At 41.1% G+C, this 21765-nt stretch overlaps 2 protein-coding genes across 2 annotated transcripts in view; both read right to left on the bottom strand.

The window, feature by feature from the left end:
- LOC141438631 (uncharacterized) overlaps nt 1-21643 on the bottom strand; it is a 41221-nt gene extending 19578 nt beyond the window's left edge. The window contains exons 1-30 of the mRNA XM_074102495.1: nt 21564-21643; nt 21310-21430; nt 20977-21072; nt 20352-20501; nt 19664-19865; nt 19213-19298; nt 18210-18324; nt 17726-17803; nt 16702-16823; nt 16244-16339; nt 14876-15028; nt 13598-13798; nt 12838-12871; nt 12678-12775; nt 12064-12178; nt 11219-11290; nt 10564-10685; nt 10317-10409; nt 9289-9447; nt 8308-8509; nt 7203-7327; nt 6937-7048; nt 6377-6454; nt 5910-6028; nt 5147-5389; nt 4060-4279; nt 3697-3816; nt 2913-3052; nt 1617-1743; nt 72-149 (exon numbers count right to left, since the gene is read on the bottom strand). Coding sequence (XP_073958596.1) covers nt 72-149; nt 1617-1743; nt 2913-3052; nt 3697-3816; nt 4060-4279; nt 5147-5389; nt 5910-6028; nt 6377-6454; nt 6937-7048; nt 7203-7327; nt 8308-8509; nt 9289-9447; nt 10317-10409; nt 10564-10685; nt 11219-11290; nt 12064-12178; nt 12678-12775; nt 12838-12871; nt 13598-13798; nt 14876-15028; nt 16244-16339; nt 16702-16823; nt 17726-17803; nt 18210-18324; nt 19213-19298; nt 19664-19829 — 3274 coding nt within the window. The 5' untranslated portion in view covers nt 19830-19865; nt 20352-20501; nt 20977-21072; nt 21310-21430; nt 21564-21643. The remainder of the gene's footprint in view (nt 1-71; nt 150-1616; nt 1744-2912; nt 3053-3696; nt 3817-4059; nt 4280-5146; nt 5390-5909; nt 6029-6376; nt 6455-6936; nt 7049-7202; nt 7328-8307; nt 8510-9288; nt 9448-10316; nt 10410-10563; nt 10686-11218; nt 11291-12063; nt 12179-12677; nt 12776-12837; nt 12872-13597; nt 13799-14875; nt 15029-16243; nt 16340-16701; nt 16824-17725; nt 17804-18209; nt 18325-19212; nt 19299-19663; nt 19866-20351; nt 20502-20976; nt 21073-21309; nt 21431-21563) is intronic.
- Nucleotides 20334-21765, bottom strand: part of LOC141438630 (talin-2-like) — a 39417-nt gene continuing 37985 nt past the window's right edge. The window contains exons 23-24 of the mRNA XM_074102494.1: nt 20977-21072; nt 20334-20501 (exon numbers count right to left, since the gene is read on the bottom strand). Coding sequence (XP_073958595.1) covers nt 20334-20501; nt 20977-21072 — 264 coding nt within the window. The remainder of the gene's footprint in view (nt 20502-20976; nt 21073-21765) is intronic.

Raw genomic sequence — 21765 nt, 5'->3', positions numbered from 1 at the left:
TATAAGCTGGAATGATACGCCATAACGATGATAATGTAGGGTTCGACATAGTATCATAAAGATTCATTCACCTGTCACAATGGTTGGCAGTAGATCCGAAAAGGCGACGACGCATTTGGAAGCCAGTTGGTAGTCGGATTTATGGCTACCTGCGAAAATAAATTCCAAATTGATTTATTACGCGTCGGTTGGAGCGATGCAATGAGTTGGTCTTAGCGTGAAGGAGTAAACATAGGTACAGTCACCAGCACCAATATCTGACACAACAAGCGTGCATAAACATCTGATACGACTCTATTTCTAGGGCCGGAAGGACATATCAGATAATTTTGCACGCTCCGCTGTGGCAGATATGAATGCTGGTGACTGTACATAAACGAACACATTCACATTCAGACAGAAAAATTTTAGACGTCTTCATATACGTGTTCCACAGATCTGCCTCAGTTGGTTCTGGCAGAATATCAGCGCTGCGGTCTCCGCAGCTCTATGCTGAGTCAGCACCTTTCATTTCACGACACCAGTCACCCATTCATAGCTTAGACTTGGACACAGAAAAATTGATGTTTTTTTTTTACTTTATTTCACTTGTGTGTGTGTGCATGTGTAGTGAAAAAATAAAGTTTTTACCTATCTAGACAGAAAAAAAGTGTAGCTCTAAAGATGAGCTCTGGTTGAGTTAGAAACGCGTCAATGTAGTGTATGTATGTGTATGTAAATTCTTTATTGCACATAAAAATAAAAATACAAATACACGGAGAGGAGAACAAAGGCGAGCTTATCCCTTAACCTAGTGTGGTGGTGGTGATAGTTGGGTTTGTGTGATTTGTGTGTGTTCTTACACTTACTACTTACTTACTTTTGACGACCAGATGGCCTAGTGGTTAGAGAACCTGACTACGAAGCTTGAGGTCCCGGGTTCGATTCCCGTGTCGCGGCAGATATTGGCATGAAAAATACGAATGTTTGTTCTCGGGTCTTGGGTGTTTAATATGTATTTAAGTATGTATCTATCTATATAATTATATTTATCCGTTGCTTAGTACCCATAACACAAGCTTTGCTAAGCTTACTTTAGGACTAGGTCAATTGGTGTGAATTGTCCCGTGATATTTATGTATTTATTTATTTTACAGTGTGGAGGTGAAGGAATTGCATGAACACGCATATCTTGCATAGACTTAGCTATCATAAGGACGCGGGTGAACAAAGTTTTTTTTTTTAGTTCATTGATATAGACATCCGCAAAGTAACGCGTGATTTAATAAACTATTTAGAAAGAAAGTTAGCCCCATCAGTGCTCGTTATGCAAGTTGTACGGGGAGTACGGGAGTTTAAAGCGGAAAAAAAATTTTTTTTTGACTGGATGGCAAACGAGCAAGTGGGTCTCCTGATGGTAAGAGATCACCACCGCCCATAAACACCTGCAACACCTGGTATTGCAGATGCGTTGCCAACCAAGAGGCCTAAGATGGGATACCTCAAGTGCCAGTAATCACCGGCTGTCTCACTCTCCACGCCGAAACACAACAGTGCAAGCACTGCTGATTCACGGCAGGATTAGCGAGCAAGATGTTGGTAGCAATCCGGGCGTCCTACCACCTGCCACTACTTACCGCGACTGGCCAGAAGGTGCGCGGCGGCGGTGTTCGCTCGCGCCAGCTTGTGTTCCACCTGTTTGGTGAGAGCGGCCACTTGGGCACCGTCCAGCGACGCGCGGGGCTTGCCCGGAGAGGACAGCGTCTGGAACAGTTACCTTACTTGGGTAAAACCGCCAATTAGATGAGTTTACTTAAATGCCCTCTCATTTTTGGACGACCTGATGGCCTAGTGGTTAGAGAGCCTGACGACGAAGCTTGAGGTCCCGGGTTCGATTCCCGCGTCGGGGCAGATATTTGTATGAAAAATACGAATGTTTGTTCTCGGGTCTTGGGTGTTTAATATGTATTTAAGTATGTATCTATCTATATAATTATATTTATCCGTTGCTTAGTACCCATAACACAAGCTTTGCTAAGCTTACTTTGGGACTAGGTCAATTGGTGTGAATTGTCTCGTGATGTTTATTTATTTATTCTGAGAGGAGGCCTGTGCCCAGCAGTGGGACGTATATAGGCTGGGGTGATGATGATGACTTAAATACACTATAGCTAGAACAGGTGTCCCTTATTTGGCATAACACTAATTGTCATAATACGAATTCGTATTTTTTTATTCGACTGGTTGGCAAACGAGCAAGTGGGTCTCGTGATGGTAAAAGATCATCACCGCCCATAAACATCTGCAACACCAGGGGTATTGCAGATGCGTTGCCAACCTAGAGGCCTAAGATGGGATACCTCAAGTGCCAGTAATTTCACCGGCTGTTTTACTCTCCGGCACTGCTGCTTCACGGCAGAATTAGCGAGCAAGATGGTGGTAGCAATGGAATTCGGTTATCGCGCGCTGTTCTCTCAGGAACTGTGCATTTTTCAGGGATAAAAGTAGCCTATGTAACCGACAATTAACTAACGATATAAAGATTGGTTTAACTGGCCTCCAGTTAGCAAGTTATTTAGTTAAAAACTTGTGTTGCTCTCGTCATTACCACCTACCCGCTTTAGTTCATAGATTTTTGTGCACCATGTTTGTGTGGTACCCTCTCTCACCTAGATTTAAGTTAAATTAATATTGTTTTTCTCTATTAGTGTTTTTTTTGTAAATCTTTTGAGAAAATAAATATCTTAAACCATATATATAATCTGAAAGACAAGTACATATTTCATACATTTTACTTGCCCCGATATCGGTATCCGCGTCCGATACCGATATCGGATCGGATAATTTCAAAACGCTCTAAAGCTGCGAGTTCACGGTGGGTGCAGGCCACTCCCAACCGACGCAACTAGGTCTACGTTCCAACGTATCCTGACCTTCTTCAAGTCATCCTCGGCGGCGCAGATGCTTTGTACCGCTTGCTCCACGCACTTGCCGAAGTGCGTCCTGCCTTCTTTGTCCGCTTCGGAGCGAGCCGATGTCGAAGACTGCCTGCGCACGGGGCTGCCTGCATTCTCTGCAATAAAGAATCACATGGCCTTGATAGAACCTAAGAGTCTCGTATAGGCTGGTGTACTAAAAATGGTCATTGGACCGTTAGGATCTACAATACAATACAATAACTCTTTATTGAAAGAGAGAGAGAGAGAGAGAGAGAGAGAGAGAGAGAGAAACATTTATTTACACATATTCGATACACATAAAAACCAACACACAGCAAGCAATACAGAAAACACATAGGTATATACAGAGACCTTGAGAGAGAGAGAGAGAGAGAGAGAGAGAGAGAGAGAGAGAGCGAGAGAGAGAGAGAGAGAGAGAGAGAGAGAGAGAGAGAGAGAGAGATTTACACACCCACACCATTTGGGGCCCACTCAGCATAATGTTGCAGCAAGCCGCAACGCTGTTTTTCAGTGGGACCCATATGATTTTGATGAAATATGTTTAAGAACCATCGCTAGAAAACTTGCTTTCAAATAAAAATAACCGCATTCAAATCAGTCCACCCGGCTAAGAGCTACGGTGTCACAGACAGACACACGTAGCGGTCAAACTTATAACACCCCTCTTTTTGCGTCGGGGGTTAAAAATGCGAGTGTATTACCCACACTAGACCTTTGCAACCTCTCCTTCCATGCATCACGTCATACAGGATCATACCGTTTTTAAGCGCGGAACGCATTTCATCCATGAAGTCGATGGTCGCATCGCTGGCCGTCGCACCACGACGTTTTAGCGATGCAGAACGCACAGGAACCGCCGGTCTTCTGCTCGCCCCATCTATTTTAAGTAGTAAAAAATGCAAGTGTTTAAGAGATGAAGAAAGTAGATTAACGATTTTCCATTATTTTTTGTCGGAAAAGGTCGAATTTTCCTGCTTTCTCAACTAGCTTACTAAATTTTACTGAAGCTGATTGAGATAGGAAGACAAATACGCACATAAATATCTATAAAGCCTGTGCCCAGCAGTGGGACGTATATAGGCCGAGATGATGATAATGATGATAGAACAGCACTGCAAACCTTTGACAGCTGGCAATAATGCCCTCAGCCTCTCGAGCTCAGATTCAACAGCTTCCTGGCTGTTCTTGGCTTGCTCCACGCCAGCTCTGAGCTGCTTAGAGGACGGTGGGCACGAGGACTTGATGGCTGACTCCAACTGCTGCAGGGACGACGACACCTGGTGGGAGGCGTCGAAGATAACCGCCTGGCATTGGGGCGAGCTGGCAGAGTTGGCGGTCAGCTGCAAGGAATAAGATAACACTAGGTACTAATAGTACATTACTGCAGAGGCCAGTAAGTAAACCATCCTGGACGAATCAGGTGAGGCCATCAATGATACGAGGCCAGGATGGCGATTACTGGTCGAAGCTTGTATAGTGCTTTTCTCAAAAATGATAATGATGGTGATAATAAAATGAAAATTATTATGATGTGACGATGATGAAGGTGAGGATGATGATGATGACGATGGTCGTTGATGGTGATGATAGTTGATGGTTATGATGATCATGATGGTTGGTAGCGACGGTGACGATGATGATGGTGATGATGTTAATGACATGGACCCATTTCAAAATACTAGTTAAGCGCTGCCCGTGCGCTGTTTGTGACGGGTTCCAAATTTTTAATGGAACCCGTTGCTGTCCAGGAAGTAAATTTCATACTTACTTCCTGGACACTAGCAGCTAGTCTCCAGGATACGTTACTTTCTAGGACATTTTTAATGACGTAATGGCAACATTTCATACCATTTTTGAGAAAAACTATTTAGGTACTTAGCTGTGACGCAAACCACACGTACTTGTATAATAGACCACGAAATTCCTTTACGACTAAGATTCAACAATAGCTTTAAACATCGAAGACTATTTCCGATTCACTACTCTACCTACGTTGCGTAAAATAATGTCATTATTTTCGTTCCGCATAACAAACTTTGACAGAATCATCCATCACCGTTTTTTTTTGCATACTGTTGATTTTGAATTGAAAACATGTCGGCTCCAAAGCGGTAGTAGATTTTTTTGAAATTCATGTACCTACTTTGAAATTGGCCAACCTGTATACCTCTATTTCCAGTAGTATTGGCGTCAGTCCCGTTACTAACCTGTGCAGCAGTGAACAGCTTCCTGGCAGCATCACCGACTGCATGCCCGGTCTCTTCAAGGTCCTTCCCCGACTGCACCCCAGCAGCGAGCGCGCGTACATGTCCCATTAGCTCAGACGTTTTTATGCACGTTGATTCACACGCGTCCATTATCTGATCAGCTCTCGGGTCAGTTTTTGGATTGAACACGAAGTGAAGCTTGCTGGAAGCTTGGAGGTACTGCGGTACAGCTTTGTTTATCTCCTGTAAAAGAAACTCTGAACTATTATTTCTGTTGAGATAAAAGCTGTCAATTGTATTGACGGGAAGTAAAAATAACTCTCTCTCTCTCTCTCTCTCTCTCTCTCTCTCTCTCTCTCTCTCTCTCTCTCTCTCTCTCTCTCTCTCTTTCTCTCTCTCTCTCTCACACACACACTCTTTCTTTCTCTAACACAGGATCATTAGCGTCACTGTTATTTTTTTTAAATTCACTCCAATTTCTTTTATTGGTACCACTGCCGCGACTGCTACTAAAGGAGGTAAAGAAATTAGCTTCTAAAACCAAGATCATTCCCGCAAGCAGCCATCTTGACGCTGCTGTTCGACGCGGCGACATGACGCTGCTTTTTTGAGTCGCGGGAAATTCAAAACAGGGTCACGTGGCCAAATGTATAGCTGGAAACGAGCTTCCAGCGACTAGCATGTGGCCGCATCTTTACAAAATAAACGTTGTTTTTTTTATTCCATTGATGTACCTAGCTCAACAGTCAACAAGGCAACTTACTTCAGGCGAGTGGGCGGCGCTCGCGCCTATTCTTAGTGTAGCGTCGCACAGAGCTCGCGTCTGAGCCAGCATCTCGTCTCTGGCCGCTGGGTCCTTGCTACTGCTTAAGCTCTTCGTATCTGAAATCAGAAAATATAAGTTATGTTTTACTTTTTAATACTACAACTACAACACATCGAAAAAACCGGTAATGTCAGTAAAACTCCTTTAAATTGGTTAGGTACAGATAGACATAAAGAATTTCGATATTCAGACTTTCCTCCTTGGTTGTGATTCCTTGTGATATAACAGTTAACTTTCAAGTTTCTAGATTCTAGAACAAGCGAAGGTATTCTATTTATACGGACTTTTTGTCGATTTCGTTAATGGAAAATTTCGAAATGGCAAACCGATGGGGTTGTTAGTTTAATTCATTTTGAAAAAATTATGACATTCATTTAATTTACAAACCAATAATTTTATTTTACCTTTAACGATATTCGGCACAAGTTCACGGATGGCAGCTGCATCAGCCTGTGCTTTTGCATAATCTATTGTATTCTGATCTGAAATAAAAAAGATTTATTTAATAAAGGGAACCAAGTTGTTAGTAGTCTTAGGTCACATATTATGGCCATGTAAAAGATGTTAAGTCTCGCAACACAGCTCTTCTACTACAAAAATATAACTTTACCAACTTAGAAATCATATATTGAAAAATCTCCAACATTGTAATTTCAAAGTCCTATATCTCAAAATCGGCTAAACCGATTTCTTTCAAACATAGCGAACCAGCACAAGAAAACTTGAGGTATCTTTAGGCCTCTAAACATCTGCAATAGGTGTCTATGAATCATCAGCACATCCAGTTAAATACACGCTTTCACGTAAAAAGCCTAGCATCAAAATCGGGTTCTAAATTTGCGAGCTACGATGCCACAAACATACAGACAGACAGACAGAATATTGGCATCATATAACACCTTTTTTGCGCCGGGATTGAAAATCAACTGGAGAGCAATATTCTTCCTTAGCAATGTAGTTTTACCTCGTGGAGTGGCTACAATAGAGCCGACAACAGCGTTGAGTTCTCCCAGTCTTCGTGCCAGAGAGTCCTGTATCCGCCCGGCCTCTGCTATCGGCAGCGGAGCACCTGATGGCTGAAAATCATAAGAAATAAGCTGTTCAACAGGTGTTAAATATTTGACACAAGTATTATAATTATTTATTTGCCTATTCTATCCCACTGCTTAACAAAGACTTTTTATTAAATTTTTCTGTTGTTGTCAATATGAAAAAAATATTTGAAAATACCTTGTCCAATTCTTTCTTGGCAGCTTCCACGGCTGCTTCGGTTAAGGCGCATGAAGTAATGAATCGCATCCTGGCTGCCTTCGATTCGACTTCGTCATCCTCTCCAATATTTCCACCTGAAGAGTCTTTAGCAAAAGGATTTGTCAAATTTTTCCAGCAACAGTAGTCGTGAGATGTGGGTACAACAGTCAATCAATGGGCTTTTGTACCATAGAATCTTAATTTTAAAAAAGATTAACACAATTTTTCTCTTAAAAAATTTAAAGTGGTAGAAAACTTGAAAATAAAACAAATTATGTAAAAGTCTGTTGAAAAATAAGCAATATGAGTGAATAAAGTTGGCATTCTATCTCTACCTATCTAGAAAAACCAAATTCAGTATGGACTTCCTGTGGTCGTCGTAGCATTATGACGTCTAAACGGATCTCTTTATCTAATTGATAATTTAAAACGTTCTTAACTTATATTGTTAAACTCAATTGAAATTCCTCAAATCTCACAAGGGTAACATATTAAGTCAAACATTCCAGATTAGAAGTCCTATCGAACCAACTGAATCATGACATGACCCACCGTGGAACCCTTTCTTAGAAATAGTCATAGTGGCATCGCATTGCTTGACAAGGGAATTCATTATGACAATTTTTTTTTAATACAGTATAGGCATGTGTTTGGCCACAATCACGCCTAATGGAAAGCGAGGATGAGGCCTACGATGGAGCACGCTTGCTGGACTTGAAAGCGACCAAATTGTAGTGTTCAGGAAACACAGTCGCAGGCAGGGAATTCCACTCTTGCTGTGCGGTTGATGAAGGAAGAGCGAAAACGCTTTGTGCGGATTTTTGGAATACTGACAACGTAAGGGTGGAGACCCCGCCTACTTCTGGTCGACCTGTGGAAGAAAGGAGCAGGTGGAATAAGGTCGTGCAGTTCCGAAGCACATTCTCCGAAATGTAGCCTGTAGAATACCGACAGGGAAGCCACTCTTCTGCGATGACGAAGGCTCTGACGACCAAAATACGCGTCGCAGAACGTTCCACGGTGAGTCAGGAAACAAATGGTTTGACTGTACACCAGGACAGCTGTATTATAATTTCTAACTTACCTCTAATCAGCTCCAAGGCTTTTCTCAGCTTAGCCACTTCCTCATCAACCTTTGCCTTCGCCGTCTCCAACTCCTTAATTTTAGGTTGTGTTGCTGCTCCCTGCCACGCCAGGGCTAGTGCCTTAGTCGAAGAGTCCAGGGCGTCCACGGCGGCGATGCATGACGACCGGCAGAGCGGGGAGGTTACTGTGTGCGCTGTTATCTGAAAATATTTGAATTTTGGTAATATCGAGGAGAACTAAAGAAAACCTCTTTTTAGATGCTAGAGACCATATCTAGGGCCACGGTAGTGTCCCCGCCAAGTCGAGCAAAACAAAGGCACGGCCGTACCATCAGCCATATATGTGGTCTACCACCCTAAAGTTGATAATCGTTTGCATTTCATAAAACAATAATGCCAATGGACGTGTCTATCAACTTCAAAGTTTGACAAAGTTAAGCGTCAGTTTTTTTTTTTATTCGACTGGATGGCAAACGAGCAAGTGGGTCTCCTGATGGCTGGTGGGATGGTGGGTCCTGGTGACATATTCATTTGATAGGAACTTGTTTAAAAATTGATAGACCACTTATTTGGCTGATGGTACCATACATTTCTCGAAGCCATTCAGGCTATTTTCAACCTCCTGTAATTTATTTTTTCTAAATGCACCTTGTGGGTTCACAAGAATAATTAAAGTTCAGTACAGCAATTTGATTCAACAACGCTCACTTAGAGCCAAGTCTTCTACGGCCTGGCTATTCTTTTGTGATACATTGCGTGTGTTGTCAATCAACTGCTGGGCTATGAGCATGACGAACGAGCAATGAAAAGAGGATTCGCTCCCCACGCTGCAGGTCATCAAAGCGTTTTATTTTAGCATTAAGACAATGCAATCCTTCTGTCAGACAGCAAAAAGATCTTAGAAGGGTTCCGTTTTTTTCCTTTTGTGGTACGAAACCTAAAAAGGCGTAGCGTTTGTGCTGTATATTTTGCAGGCTCACCTCAGCAGTAGTCAGTAGATCCTGTGCAGCATCAGCGACTTTAGTTCCCTTGGCGTCTAGCTCTTCACCCTTCGATCCTTGCGTCTGGTCAGCTAGGTCATAAACGTTGGCGAGCAGTTCCGAAGTCTTCAAGCAGGTCGATTTTGTCAGGTCTATTATCTAAACGAAACAAAACAAACACAGTTTTTACAAGCCTTTATTATTAGTTTCACCTGTCCCAATGTTTGTCATCAAATCTTGCGAATTAAATTTGATCCTCTTCCCGGTTACCGATTGAGCTAAAATTATGCATACATGTGTAAATCGCGTGACAGTACAATAATCTGATAGTGACATATGGTAGTCTAGCCAGGATTGTCTCCGCAGGACGGAACTCTTCAACGGTTAATGGCATCGACTTGAAATTTGGTATGCAAAAATATTTTGGCAAACAATGCAAGTACAGTCAACAAAGAGTACAGCCAGCAAAATAGCTTGTATTAAAAATTAAATTTTTACTAAAAAGTTATTTATGAATTAAAGTTGTATTGAGTCACCTTAAGGATACTAGGTCCTTGCTTTTATTAACTTGATTTTAGTTTTTAAATGTTATATATAACCTCCTAACACCCAAAGTCCTTTATCAAGGACTTATCGGTAATTTGACATTGAACTCTCTCACAAGTGACATAAAATTTCATGTTCATAAAACTAAAGTTTGACTTGGGCTTCAGCTTAATTAATTTCAGTAGATCTTTACTTGGCATTAATACACGCCGGGCACAGCAAATGAATTACAAATTTGGGGTTACACAAAAGCCTACTTTGATTTCCCCCCTTTTTTATGGTATAGGGGGCAAACGAGCAGGCGGATCGCCTGATGGTAAGTGATTACCGTCGCCCATGGACACCTGCAACACCAGAAGAGTCACAAGTGCGTTGCCAGCCTTTAAGGTAGGAGTACGCTCTTTTCTTGAAAACTTGGAGGTCATATCGGTCCGGGAATACCGCAGGCGATAGTTCATTCCAGAGTTTTTCCCTTTACTTACCTGGTCTTGCAAAGCATAGTTTGCGCTAGGATTGATGGTGTACGCCAGTTTTTCTGATGCCTTGGTGAACCGCTCCACAGCGTCATTTACTTCCTGCGACAATAAATTTTATTTTAGTGTCATTATCATCATCATCACCATCAGCAGCCGTTAGGCCCTCTCTTGAACACCGACCTTTTCTCAGATTGAATCTTTAGGTACTTTAATCATCTTTTAAGCAGCTTCTTTTAAGAATATCTTCACTGACCTGCTCTTTTCCTTCATGCTCGCCACTACTAAGCATCTTCGTGGCATCCAGCAATGCTCGCAAGTTTTTCAAGAGATCATCTTGACCAGCCTTATCCATCCCTCCAGCCAATATTCTCGCATCTGAACAACATACATTATTATTATGATAACCTTATGACAATAATAGTTTTATTAGTAATTATGCTTATGAAATGAGAACCATGTTTAGGTTAACATGATGATGGTTCATGGTTCATGGTTGGTGCATCTATATTTCAGTTTGTATTTTCAATTTAGGTTTTACGGGATGACCGTAAAAGTAAATATTTGGAATTGAAATAAAAAATACAAGTGGTTCTCCTTTCTTTAGCATAATTGCATTATGAAAAAATAGTCCCCGTAAGAAAATTACCTGTACATTAGTTAATTAATAAACCTATAACGCAAACACACTTAAACCTGTAACCAAAACACCACTACAATAATACTAATTAGTGAATTTGAAAATTAACATAAAACAGTATTTAAAGTTGAATTCGCCTAACCCCGTAGGTATAATTTACTTCTCTGTTGCTTTCTGTGTGTTTTTAAATACATAACTCACCTCAACTTACATACTTCCCACTGCAGGGTACAGGCCTCCTCTCAGATCGAGAGGGCAAATATAAACTCACCCTGAACCAAATCGGGGATTAACTCCTGTATTGTAGCAGTGACCGCAGCAGCGTAGTCAGGTTTTTTCTCATCTGAAAAACAATACTCATGTATGTTTCATACATTTAAGTAGTAGGGTTCTGTTCCTGAAGGTTCCAAATGGAGCCCTATTATTGTCCCTAACTCAGGTACCCGTGTGTCCGTCTCTCGTCAGTCACATTGGTCTTACATCCAGGTTGGAGCTACAGTCTTCAAATTTTCCCAGCATTAGCATCTTGTTGACTCAAAGTCATACAAAATGTCAAAAAATTATTTTAAATGTGTTTATACAATTAAAAGTAACCGCTTTATGCTTCAAAATTCCTTCATTATTCAATTGCTAAGAGATTTACAAAACCCACGTTGCGCGAGTCTGACGCGCACTTTGTCGGGTTTTCTTAAAGACAGTTTATTTATATTTATTTATAATTTGAATAGTCTGGTAAATTTTTATAATATCAAAACGGACGTGAAACATTTTTATTTTCTTAACTGCAGCTTCCTACATGCCTCCCATTTTAGGTGCTTCGAGAGTGCTGAAGTATTATAATAGAATGCTTCTAAACTAATTTATTTTCATTTACATTACATTTGTCACCACCTCCATAATATACTGAAGCGTTTTGAACTCACCCAGAGTTCATCCTCAGAACAACAAAACCGTTCATCATGCTACTAGATGTTAGACACAAATGTTACACATTACATTTGTCTGCTAGTTCACGGCATAAATACTCAGAAGGGATTGTCATGTTCCCAGACCCAAGCGGATCTCTTCGTCAGGCATGCCAACAGCGGACATTTTACATTATAGACGCTGACTTACCTCTGGTAGAAGATACTATAGCAGCGATGGCGGCATTTAAAGTCGCTAGCCGATCGGAGAGAGACGACTGCAGAGCTTTTGCTTGCGGAGGAGTGAGAGGGGAGGGTCTTATGGCCTGAAAGGAAAACAGTCTATTGTAAAAGCTTGAACAAATTTTGGAATGTGACCAGGTGAGCTATAAATAGAAACATGAGCAAAAGATGGCAAAAGGCTTGCTTCGAATGTAAGCAGCAACAGAGCCTTTAATAGAGCATATCGTCACTACTTTATCTAAAAAAATGTCGTATCTCAAAATGTATATTTTTCTGAGTGAACTTTATGATATTTTAAAACGTTATTTCAAGGGTCAAGTTTTCTGACGTAATTTATTTGAGATACAAGATTTTTTCAAAGTAGTGACTTTAATATTCTGTTCTAACTTAGCTAGGTAAAAATGAGTTAGAAGTGGATCGAATCCAAAATTTTAATTATTTGACACTAGCTTTTGCCCGCAAGTCTGTCTGTTCTGATATTTTCGAGCAGGCAGATCAGACCTAGCATACAAAAAGTCAATCAATAAAGCAGAAAGCGATGTAATACCTAGTTTTTCAGGATATGCTTAAGCAGTAACTAACCTTGTTCAATTCTGCAGTAGCTTTGTCTAAGGCAGCCTGCGTGGTCTTAAACTTTAAACGCCGCTTCTCTCCTTCTTGTGTTGGTTTTTGAGTATCACCTGTTAAATAATCTTAAGTTGTCAATAAAGACGTGGTAGCTTAGTCTAGTGGCATCTCAAACAGGGGATCATGGGTTCGAGCCCGTGCTCGCGCCTCTGAATTTTTCGAAACTCATAGGCAAAATAACATTTGAAATTTACCATGAGCTTTACGGTGAAGGAAAACTTCTTACGGAAACCTGCATACAACCGCCGAAGAAATTCAATGAGGGCTATCGTTTTTTGTCTCACTAGATGGCGCACTGTTGCGTGAGGTTTTTAAGTATGGCTTTCAAAGTCTGTTATTACGGGCGTGAAAACAAAGTTTTTATCATATTTAATACACCTTAAAACTGTACCATAAAAATATCGAGCATGCCACAGTGTTGCATAGTCCCCGTTTTGTTCGGAAAAAAGGGAGGACAAAGGTTTCCGAAAGACAAAACTGTCTCAAAACACAGACATTCATTGCCTCGGAACGCATATTTGCCATAATTAATTTCAGATATTGTCAAAATATTCACAAATTATTCTAATTATAGCTGTAGCTCACCCATAAACTATGAGATTTGACATTTCGGAGACCTCACGCTACATTAGCGCCTCTAGTGCCGAATTCATTCGCGATAGCCCTCATTGTGTGCGTAAAGTTCCGAGCCCGCTCTGTGTCCAAGTGAAAAGTATGGCCTCAAGCCCTCTCATTCTAAGCAGAGGAAGTTGACAACAAAAGTAGAGGGAGGGTCTATGTCCAGCAGTGGACATCCTACGGCTGACATGATGATGATGATATGACTATCAGTTAATTCCTGCATGGACAGCTAAACATTATACATTCAAACTTACCCTCAGTTCTTTCATAGTCCTCATCAGCTCTTCAACAGCTTTGTCGAATTCTTTCCTGTGCTGGGCAATGCGCTGCAGCCCAGCCTGTCCCAGCTGTGGGCCGCACGAGTTGCCCAGCTCGTCCACGGCGTGGGACAGCTCAGACGCCGCCTGATGCAATGTTGAGCGGCATTGGGCCGCGACGAGAGACGGGGAGATCAGCTGTGTTACAAAAGTAATTTATGGAATCAGGCGTTACTTTGCGGAGGTCCATATAATGAACTGAAAACAATATAACTTTGCTCACCCGCGACCTTAGTATAGGTAGCTGTGATCAGTAGGTGTCAGGTGTCATTAGCAATAATTCATATGTTCATAGCAGTTCCGTTCCACACTTCAATGTAAGAACATACACAAATCCCTCTATCTGCACCACCACAAATACACTGACACGTTTCGAACTCAACCAGAGCTCATCTTCAGAGCAACACAAGTAATACATACAATACAAATACAATATTCTTTATGCACACCATAAGCAGTACAAAAACTTATAATATAATCACTTATATTCAGTAGACAATTGGCGTCTTCGCTTAAAAGCGATGTCTTCCAGACAACCATCAACGTTGTCTAACATCTAGTAGAGTAGTCTGATAGAGTATATTTAGAGACTTCATCTAAAGATAGTGGTGGGTAGATGCAGGCTGCTTCCAACTGAAGCAACTAAAGGCCTATGGTGGAGGCCTATGTCTAACAGTGGACGTCCTATGGCTGATTTGATGATATTCTATGTCCTGCTCAAGGTCTCAAATATCTTCATACCCAATTTCATCACGATCGGCCCAGAACAAACCTACTCACAACCGTATTTATAATATTAGTGAAGTAAAAACACATGAAATTGACAGATAACATGAGAAACAGACGTACAGACGAACCATTTGATTCCTGACCCACTGTAGATCGTTCTCACAGTAAGTGTCACAATGAATTCCTTTGTCAAGCAATGCGATGTCACTATGATTTGTTCTACGAAAAGGTTCCACAGTGGGTAACGATCCAGTTGGTTCGATTACAAAGACAACAAATGTGGAAGCGTACAGCGTACAGCAATCTTAGTGTAGGACGACCTCCAGCCAGGTGGAACGATCTGCGGAAGGCAGCTGGTAAAAGCTGGCCGCGTTAAGCCGAAGATAGGGCATAATGGCGCTCATTCGGCGAGGCATATATCCAGCAGTGGACTGTTATAGATGATGATGATTATAACGACAGCGTAGCCTAAAGTAAAGTACTGACCTGTGCTGTGGTGAGGAGTGATTGTGCAGCCTGCTCCGCTCTCAGTCTTGGTCCTTCCAGCTCCGCATTACTGGCGCCTGGCTTCTTCAGCTGCTGCACTGCAACCACCAGTTCTGACGACTTGTCGCATACTGCTTGGGTCTTTTCCAATACCTGAGTGAAATAAAATAATCAGAAACCATCATACAAATTGCAGTTGTACGTCAACTTTTTTAGTCTTTTCTGCGTCGATAATTTTTAGAGGCGAGTCACACAACGAGCTATAGAAAGAGCTATGCTCGGAATTTCTTTTGATCGGCACGGTTGGTGTTTTTTGCTTACTTTAATAGCATTATTTCGTACGGCCTTATTTTATGGGGATCTGCTGCAGACATCAGAGTCTGAGGCAATTGCGGACGTTTTTATAATAAAATTCCAAAAAACATTACAAAGGAAACGGTACAAAATTCAGATCTATTGTCAAGAAGACATTAATATCTAAGGCGTATTATAAAGTTAATGATTATATTATGGACAGGGATATTTGGAAATAATTCCGATCCGCATTAGCGATCCCTTCAATAGCGAACCTACTGTGTTAAAAATAAAGTTGTGTTAAATACTTGTGATGTATTTATCAGTTAATAATATTGTAAATCTGTTTAAAAAATATATACCTCGTTGAGTTTCTTGCCGGATTCTTCTCAACAGAGGTTTTTCCAAACCGGTGGTAGATTTTTTTGACATTAAGAAAAATTATAATATTCAAATTGAATAAAGATATTTTGACATTGACTTTGAATCCGGAATACGGAAATTCGCCAAAGAACTAAAGTCATTGAGCTCAAAGAATATGCAAGATGAATTGGCAATGGGCAGGCCACATCGCTGGAAGAACAGGTATTGGAGAAAGGTCAACGAGTGGCGCCCACGAAGCGGAAGACGAAGCGTTAGCAGGACTCCCACTAGGGATATATTTGAAAAAATACATGATATCTCGTGTAATGATAAAGCCCTAACTACTCTTTCTAACAGCCAGTCCCAAATGGCTAATTAGTAGTGTTACTTCATAACTTACTTTAAACCTATGCTGCTCTTGACAGAGACAATTGCAGAATGAATAAGTTATTTGTCCAGCATTTGTATACTCAGTAGATAGTGTTGTGAAAAACGCTCATTTCGAGGCTTAAAGACTCGAACCCTAAAGACTCTCGAGACTCAACGACTCAAAGCCCGCAAGGACGGTTTCTTGCATCCACACGTATAAAATAATCCAATTAATTCTCAATATAGTACAGCTTTAAGACTCTGGAGTCTTAAGGGTTTGAGTCTTTAAGCCTCGAAATGAGCGTTATCCTCAACTCTAACAGTAGACCATAAAGAACTTACTTTACGCTGCTTCTCCGGCACTTGATTCTGAGGAGTGCAGATGAAAGACAATCTGCCCGCTGCCTTCGCATACTGATCGACTGCTTCGTTTAATTTCTGCGACAAAACAATAACGTTAATTTTCTTTCTACTGGAATTGACCCCCTGTTTCACCATCCATTGTCTCTTTTTGTTTTCTTTGAATAGACGGAGACGGCATGACATTTATCCGTCAAATAAAATTAATCAATGGGTGGTAAAACAGCCCCTTAGCCTTCTAGGATGACCAAAGGCCGGATTGGCTAACGCGCCGACGTTCACGGTCACATTCACTCACTCTTTCTACCCTCGTCTTACGCCGTGTGACAGAAAGAAGTGGTGAAAACAATTGTGATTACAAGTGTGTTAGACAAATAAAGGCCTCTAGTTTATAGGTGTCCCGTTTCATTCTTCGGTTAAGGAACCTTAACAACACTTACAGTAGCATTGCCGTCGCTATATCCGGCAGTAAGCGTCTTAGCAGCACCGCAAAGCGTTCTTAATTCGTCCAGCAGCGCAGCTTGACTCTTCTGGTCCACGCTGCCGCTGAAGGTTTTGGCGTCTGAAAATATTAGCTGATGATAAAATCTGAGAACTGAATAAATCATTCAGGCTTGATGGTAGCGCCCTTCATTGCTTGAGAAGAACTGTTAAAACTCCCAGCGAGTAGCATTTTTCTTCTTTTCTTCTTCATTTCTTGTCTCAAGGATTTGGCGCCCCCATAAAACTGCCGCCCGGGGCAAGTGTCCCGGTTTGCCCCCCTTAGATCCGGGGCTATTATACGATCAGAAGCCGTGGTGGCCTAGTGGTTTGACCTATGGCCTCTCAAGCTGAGGAACGTAGGTTCCTACCCGGGCCTCAATGTTTGAGTTTTTTGGAATTCACGTGCGAAATTACACTTTAAATGTACCACGAGCTAAGCATCGCGAGGAAACCTGCACAAACCTGCGAATCAGTTCAATGGCGTGTCTGAAGTTCCTAATTCACACTGGGCTCGTGTGGGAACTACGATCTAACCTTTCATTCTGAGAGGTCTATGCCAGTAGCACCACTTCAAAAGTATAGTAGGAATTAATTGAGATTTCCTGATCTCATTAACAGCCCACCTTTCGAACAAAACTATTGTATTCTATTGTGCCCTCAACCGCATAATACTTAGTTTAAAATTAACGGAAATATAAAATATAATAGTTCATTGAAATAACGACTTTATTGTCTAGAGCAGAAAGTGCACTTTAAAATAAATACACGTTCGCAGATAATACTTTTCCATGAGGCTGCTTGTCTACGACGCATTCAGTTTTGAAAAACATTATCTGCCAACAAAGTTTTATTTAAAATGAACTCTCTATTGTAAATGATAAAGTCGTTATTTCAATGAGCTATTTTTTATTTTATTTCTACTATACCTTCGATAACTGAAAGAATCCACATACATAACAACGTCTAAGACATAAACATCACCTTGCACAATTTGAGGGACCAGCTCCCGTATAACAGCTGCTGATGATTCTGCCACTTCATGATTCACGTTCGTCGGGTCTGGAAACAGGAAGAAAACAAACAATTTTTATTTCTAGGTATATATGTTTTATTATCAACACACACACATACATACACAAACATCACGCCTGTATCCCATATGGGGTAGGCAGAGCACACGAAACGTTACGGCTTCGGAGCCACTTTTACCAATTTTAGATTTTAGCTTGTCGCCTACGGTGTACCTTAACCTATTTATATCCTCAGTCGCCTCTTACGACATCCACGGAATCCATGCAAGAAATGGAGTTGCGTAATTCTAACCCGACACCACACTGGTTTATTATCAAACATAGCTAAAAACCACGCAAAGAAACTCACTTTCGCGTCGGGGTTTAAAAATAAGCCAAGGGAAAAGAGACCATAATGGGCCATAGGTACTTATTTGTTGGACTAGGGTGCTTACCTCTGGTGGAGGATGTTAGAGCAGCAATAGCGGCGTTGAGAGCCGCCAATTCGTTAGAGAGAGACGATTGCAAAGCTTTGACTTGTTGCGGAGTGAGAGGCACGCTTTTTGTGGGCTGGAAGAAAAAATAAAACGTAACTCAGCTTATGGAAAACAAAAGCATTAGATTACAAATTGAATACATCCTCCATCCATCCATCCATCCCAGCCTATATACGTCCCACTGCTGGGCACAGGGCTCCTCACAGAACAAGAGGGCTTGGGCCATAGTTCCCACGCGGGCCCAGTGCGGATTGGGAACTTCACACGCACCATTGACTTGCTTGTGGTTTGTGAAAATTTCCTCACGCTGTTTTTCCTTCACCGCCAAGCTCGTGGTAAATATTAAATGTAATTCCGCACATAAATTTCGAATAACTCAGAGGTGCGAGCCGGGGTTTGAACCCACGACCCTCTGCTTGAGAGGCGATAGGTCAAACCACTAGGCCACCACGGCTTACACATCCTAAAAGAGGTTAATTTCCTACTAGTTTTTACAGTCCTGTTTTGTTTTATTTAAAGTAAATAGGTACCAAAATTTAAATTCAACTGTCAAATCTTATGGTTCACGCAACAGAAGCAACAGGTAAGTAAAGGCTAACACATAAAACTTAACAGCCTATGTAATAACATGCTTTGTCCTTTAACAAATACAAACATGTAATGATCAATGGACAAGAATTGCTAACGGTACCGTAAGAAAAGGCTAAGTACACACTAACTACATAGGCTATGTGATAATTTGTCCAAAGAAGACCAGTGCCGTTCACGAGCCAGCAGTTTGCTGATTTGGGACCATTTCGTCGTGATATGCACAACTATTTTTTATTTTTTTATTCTTATCCGTTCTTCACTCCATCACGAAGATTTTTTTCTTTCTTTCATTTCACAACAGATCCCCTCTCTCATAATAATAAAAAATGACTAACAACACGCTTGTAAATACAAAGTAACTGTAACGAACCTTATCCATCTCCCTAGCAGCTTCATCCAGGACTTTCTGCGTGGCCATAAACTTCAGTCGCCGTTTCTCTTCCACTTGATAATCACCTGTTATAGAATAAATCATAAAAATTTGCTTCATTGGTATTTTGCCTGCAAAGCCCTGAACGTTTAGAACATGTTCTCTACAGATTTACTCATAGTGCATTGGTTTTAAATTCCATTGGGAAAAGTATCATCTCAATGGGAATACGATGGCATCCTCAAAAAAGGCTAAGAAAAAAACTTTCTACTTCAGCCACTCTTCAACCACTATTGTAAGTGGATTTGATTGCTTTTTTTTCTCTGTTCTCTATATCCCTGATGTTACCTAAGGTAATGCAAGAAACAAAAAACTTACTTTAAAATTATCAACAATTCTTTGGGCGAGTTCATGGCTACCTGATTCCTGCGTGATTTATTTTTCAGTTTACCTTCAAGATCCTTCATAGTCCTCATCAGCTCCTCGACAGCCTTGTCGAATTCCTTCCTCTGCTGGGCAATGCGCTGCAGCCCAGACTGGCCCAGCTGTGGGCCGCACGCGTTGCCCAGCTCGTCCACGGCGCGGGATAGTTCAGACGCTGCCTGATGCAACGCCATGCGGCATTGCGTTGCGTGGAGAGTTGGTGTCGTCAGCTATGGAAGGTGAAGTGGTGATGGGTCAAGTGTGAAGATAAGGTGGAAGCTAAAGTTATCAAGAGTTTGCTCATGTCAAAAGGATGATGACACCTCATTCATTAGACTAATTTATTCACCTTATGGCCCAGCTTTCTGGGTAAAAATAAATCTATTTATTCTATCCGACACACATTTTTTCTTTTGCCAATCAAACCATAAATTACAAATATGAAGCGAGTCAAAGTTTAAAATCTAGCGTATTTTTGAGCTGGACATGACTTTGAACGAGTCCTGACTGCTGAAGTTTAAGTTACTTAACAGAGTTATAGACTACTAGACTTATTTATTCATTTTTAGATTTTGCTTAAAGTTTTGCACTTTTGTCCTCTATCTCCCCTGGTATATACAGATGAAGATGTTGCTATTACTACAATATCAGTAATAGCCTAATTACTCTGGCTTTGAATCATCCTAAATTGCCAATAATTAAAACTTGATTCTAACCTGAGCGGTGGCAATGAATGCTTGCGCAGCCTGCTGCGCCCTCAATCTTGGTCCTTCCAGCTCCTCGCCGCTTCCTGGCTTCTTCAGCTGCTGCACCACGGCTAACAGCTCGGAAGAAGTGTCGCCCACCGCTTGCGTTTTGTCTAATACCTGTCAAATCATAAGGGTTGTTAAAGACCTCATTGAAGTCGACAAAAACCAAAATATGTCCAAGTCAGACTCGGGCATAGCTGATTTTTTAAAAAATTCTTTACTTCTATTGTTTTTCATAGTTAAAAAAAAAGAAAAACCTCTTTAGGTGATACGAGCCCGGGTTTGCACCCAGCGTGCCTCTGCTTGAGAGCCCATAGGTCAAAACACTAGACCATCACAGCTTCGGCAGCAGTAACAGTAAAATAAATCTTAAGAGATATTACAATACTGATCTCGCTGAATATTTAGAAAGACTTTAAGAGAAACTTTAATGGAAATACCTATACATAATTAACTTATAAGAAATAGAAGTATGCATAATTAACTAATAAGAAATAAAAATATACATGATTAACTTAAAAGAATAGAAGTACGCATAATTAACTTAAAAAATAAAAGTGTGCATGATTAACTTATAATAAGCGTAACTTACTTTTCGTTGTTTTTCCTGCGCGTGAGTCTGAGGAGTGTAGACGAAAGTCAGCTTGCCCGCAGCATTCGCGTACTGTGCTAAGGCTTTGTTCGTTTTCTACAAACAAAACATATTTGTTGATATTTTTTTGTTAACACTAGCTTTATGATATGATATGACGTGATTTGATAATATGATATGACGTAACGTGACGTGGCAGGACGTGACGTGACTTGAAATGATATGACATGACATGGCTGACGTTAGCTACGTAAGAAACGTAGACAACCCCGATTTGAATCAAACTGTTACGGCACACCATTGGTGTCCTGCGACATAGTTGCTTACGCTTACCGTAGCATCGCCGTCCCCAGCGCCGCTGCTGAGCGCCGCTGCGCCTGCGCACAGAGCTCGCAACTCGTCCAGTAGTTCAGCGCGTCCTTCTCATCCGTACTGCCACTTAACGCTTTCGTATCTGCAGAAATAATCATCGCTCTGAATTATTTAAAGTAACTTACGAGTAAAGTTTATATTACATACACATACATAGTACATAGTTACAATCGAAGCTAATATATAATGTACGTAAAAATATTCAAAAAAATAACCTTGCACAAGCTGCGGAATCAGCTGCTGTATGACCGCTGACGACGACTCGGCCGCTTCGAAGTTCGGGTTCGATGGGTCTGGATAACAAAACAAAAAAAAATGATTTGCTAGTTATTATTACTATTATCTAGCCTGGACTGATATCCCATTGCTGGGCAAAGACCTCCGCCCATTTCTTCCATTTCTCCCGAGCCAAAGCAG

The sequence above is a fragment of the Choristoneura fumiferana genome, chromosome 19 (genome assembly GCF_025370935.1).
Source record: "Choristoneura fumiferana chromosome 19, NRCan_CFum_1, whole genome shotgun sequence".
Lineage (NCBI taxonomy): Eukaryota > Metazoa > Arthropoda > Insecta > Lepidoptera > Tortricidae > Choristoneura > Choristoneura fumiferana.
Note: the sequence above shows the minus strand (reverse complement) of the source record. Positions and strands in the feature narration are given on the sequence as shown.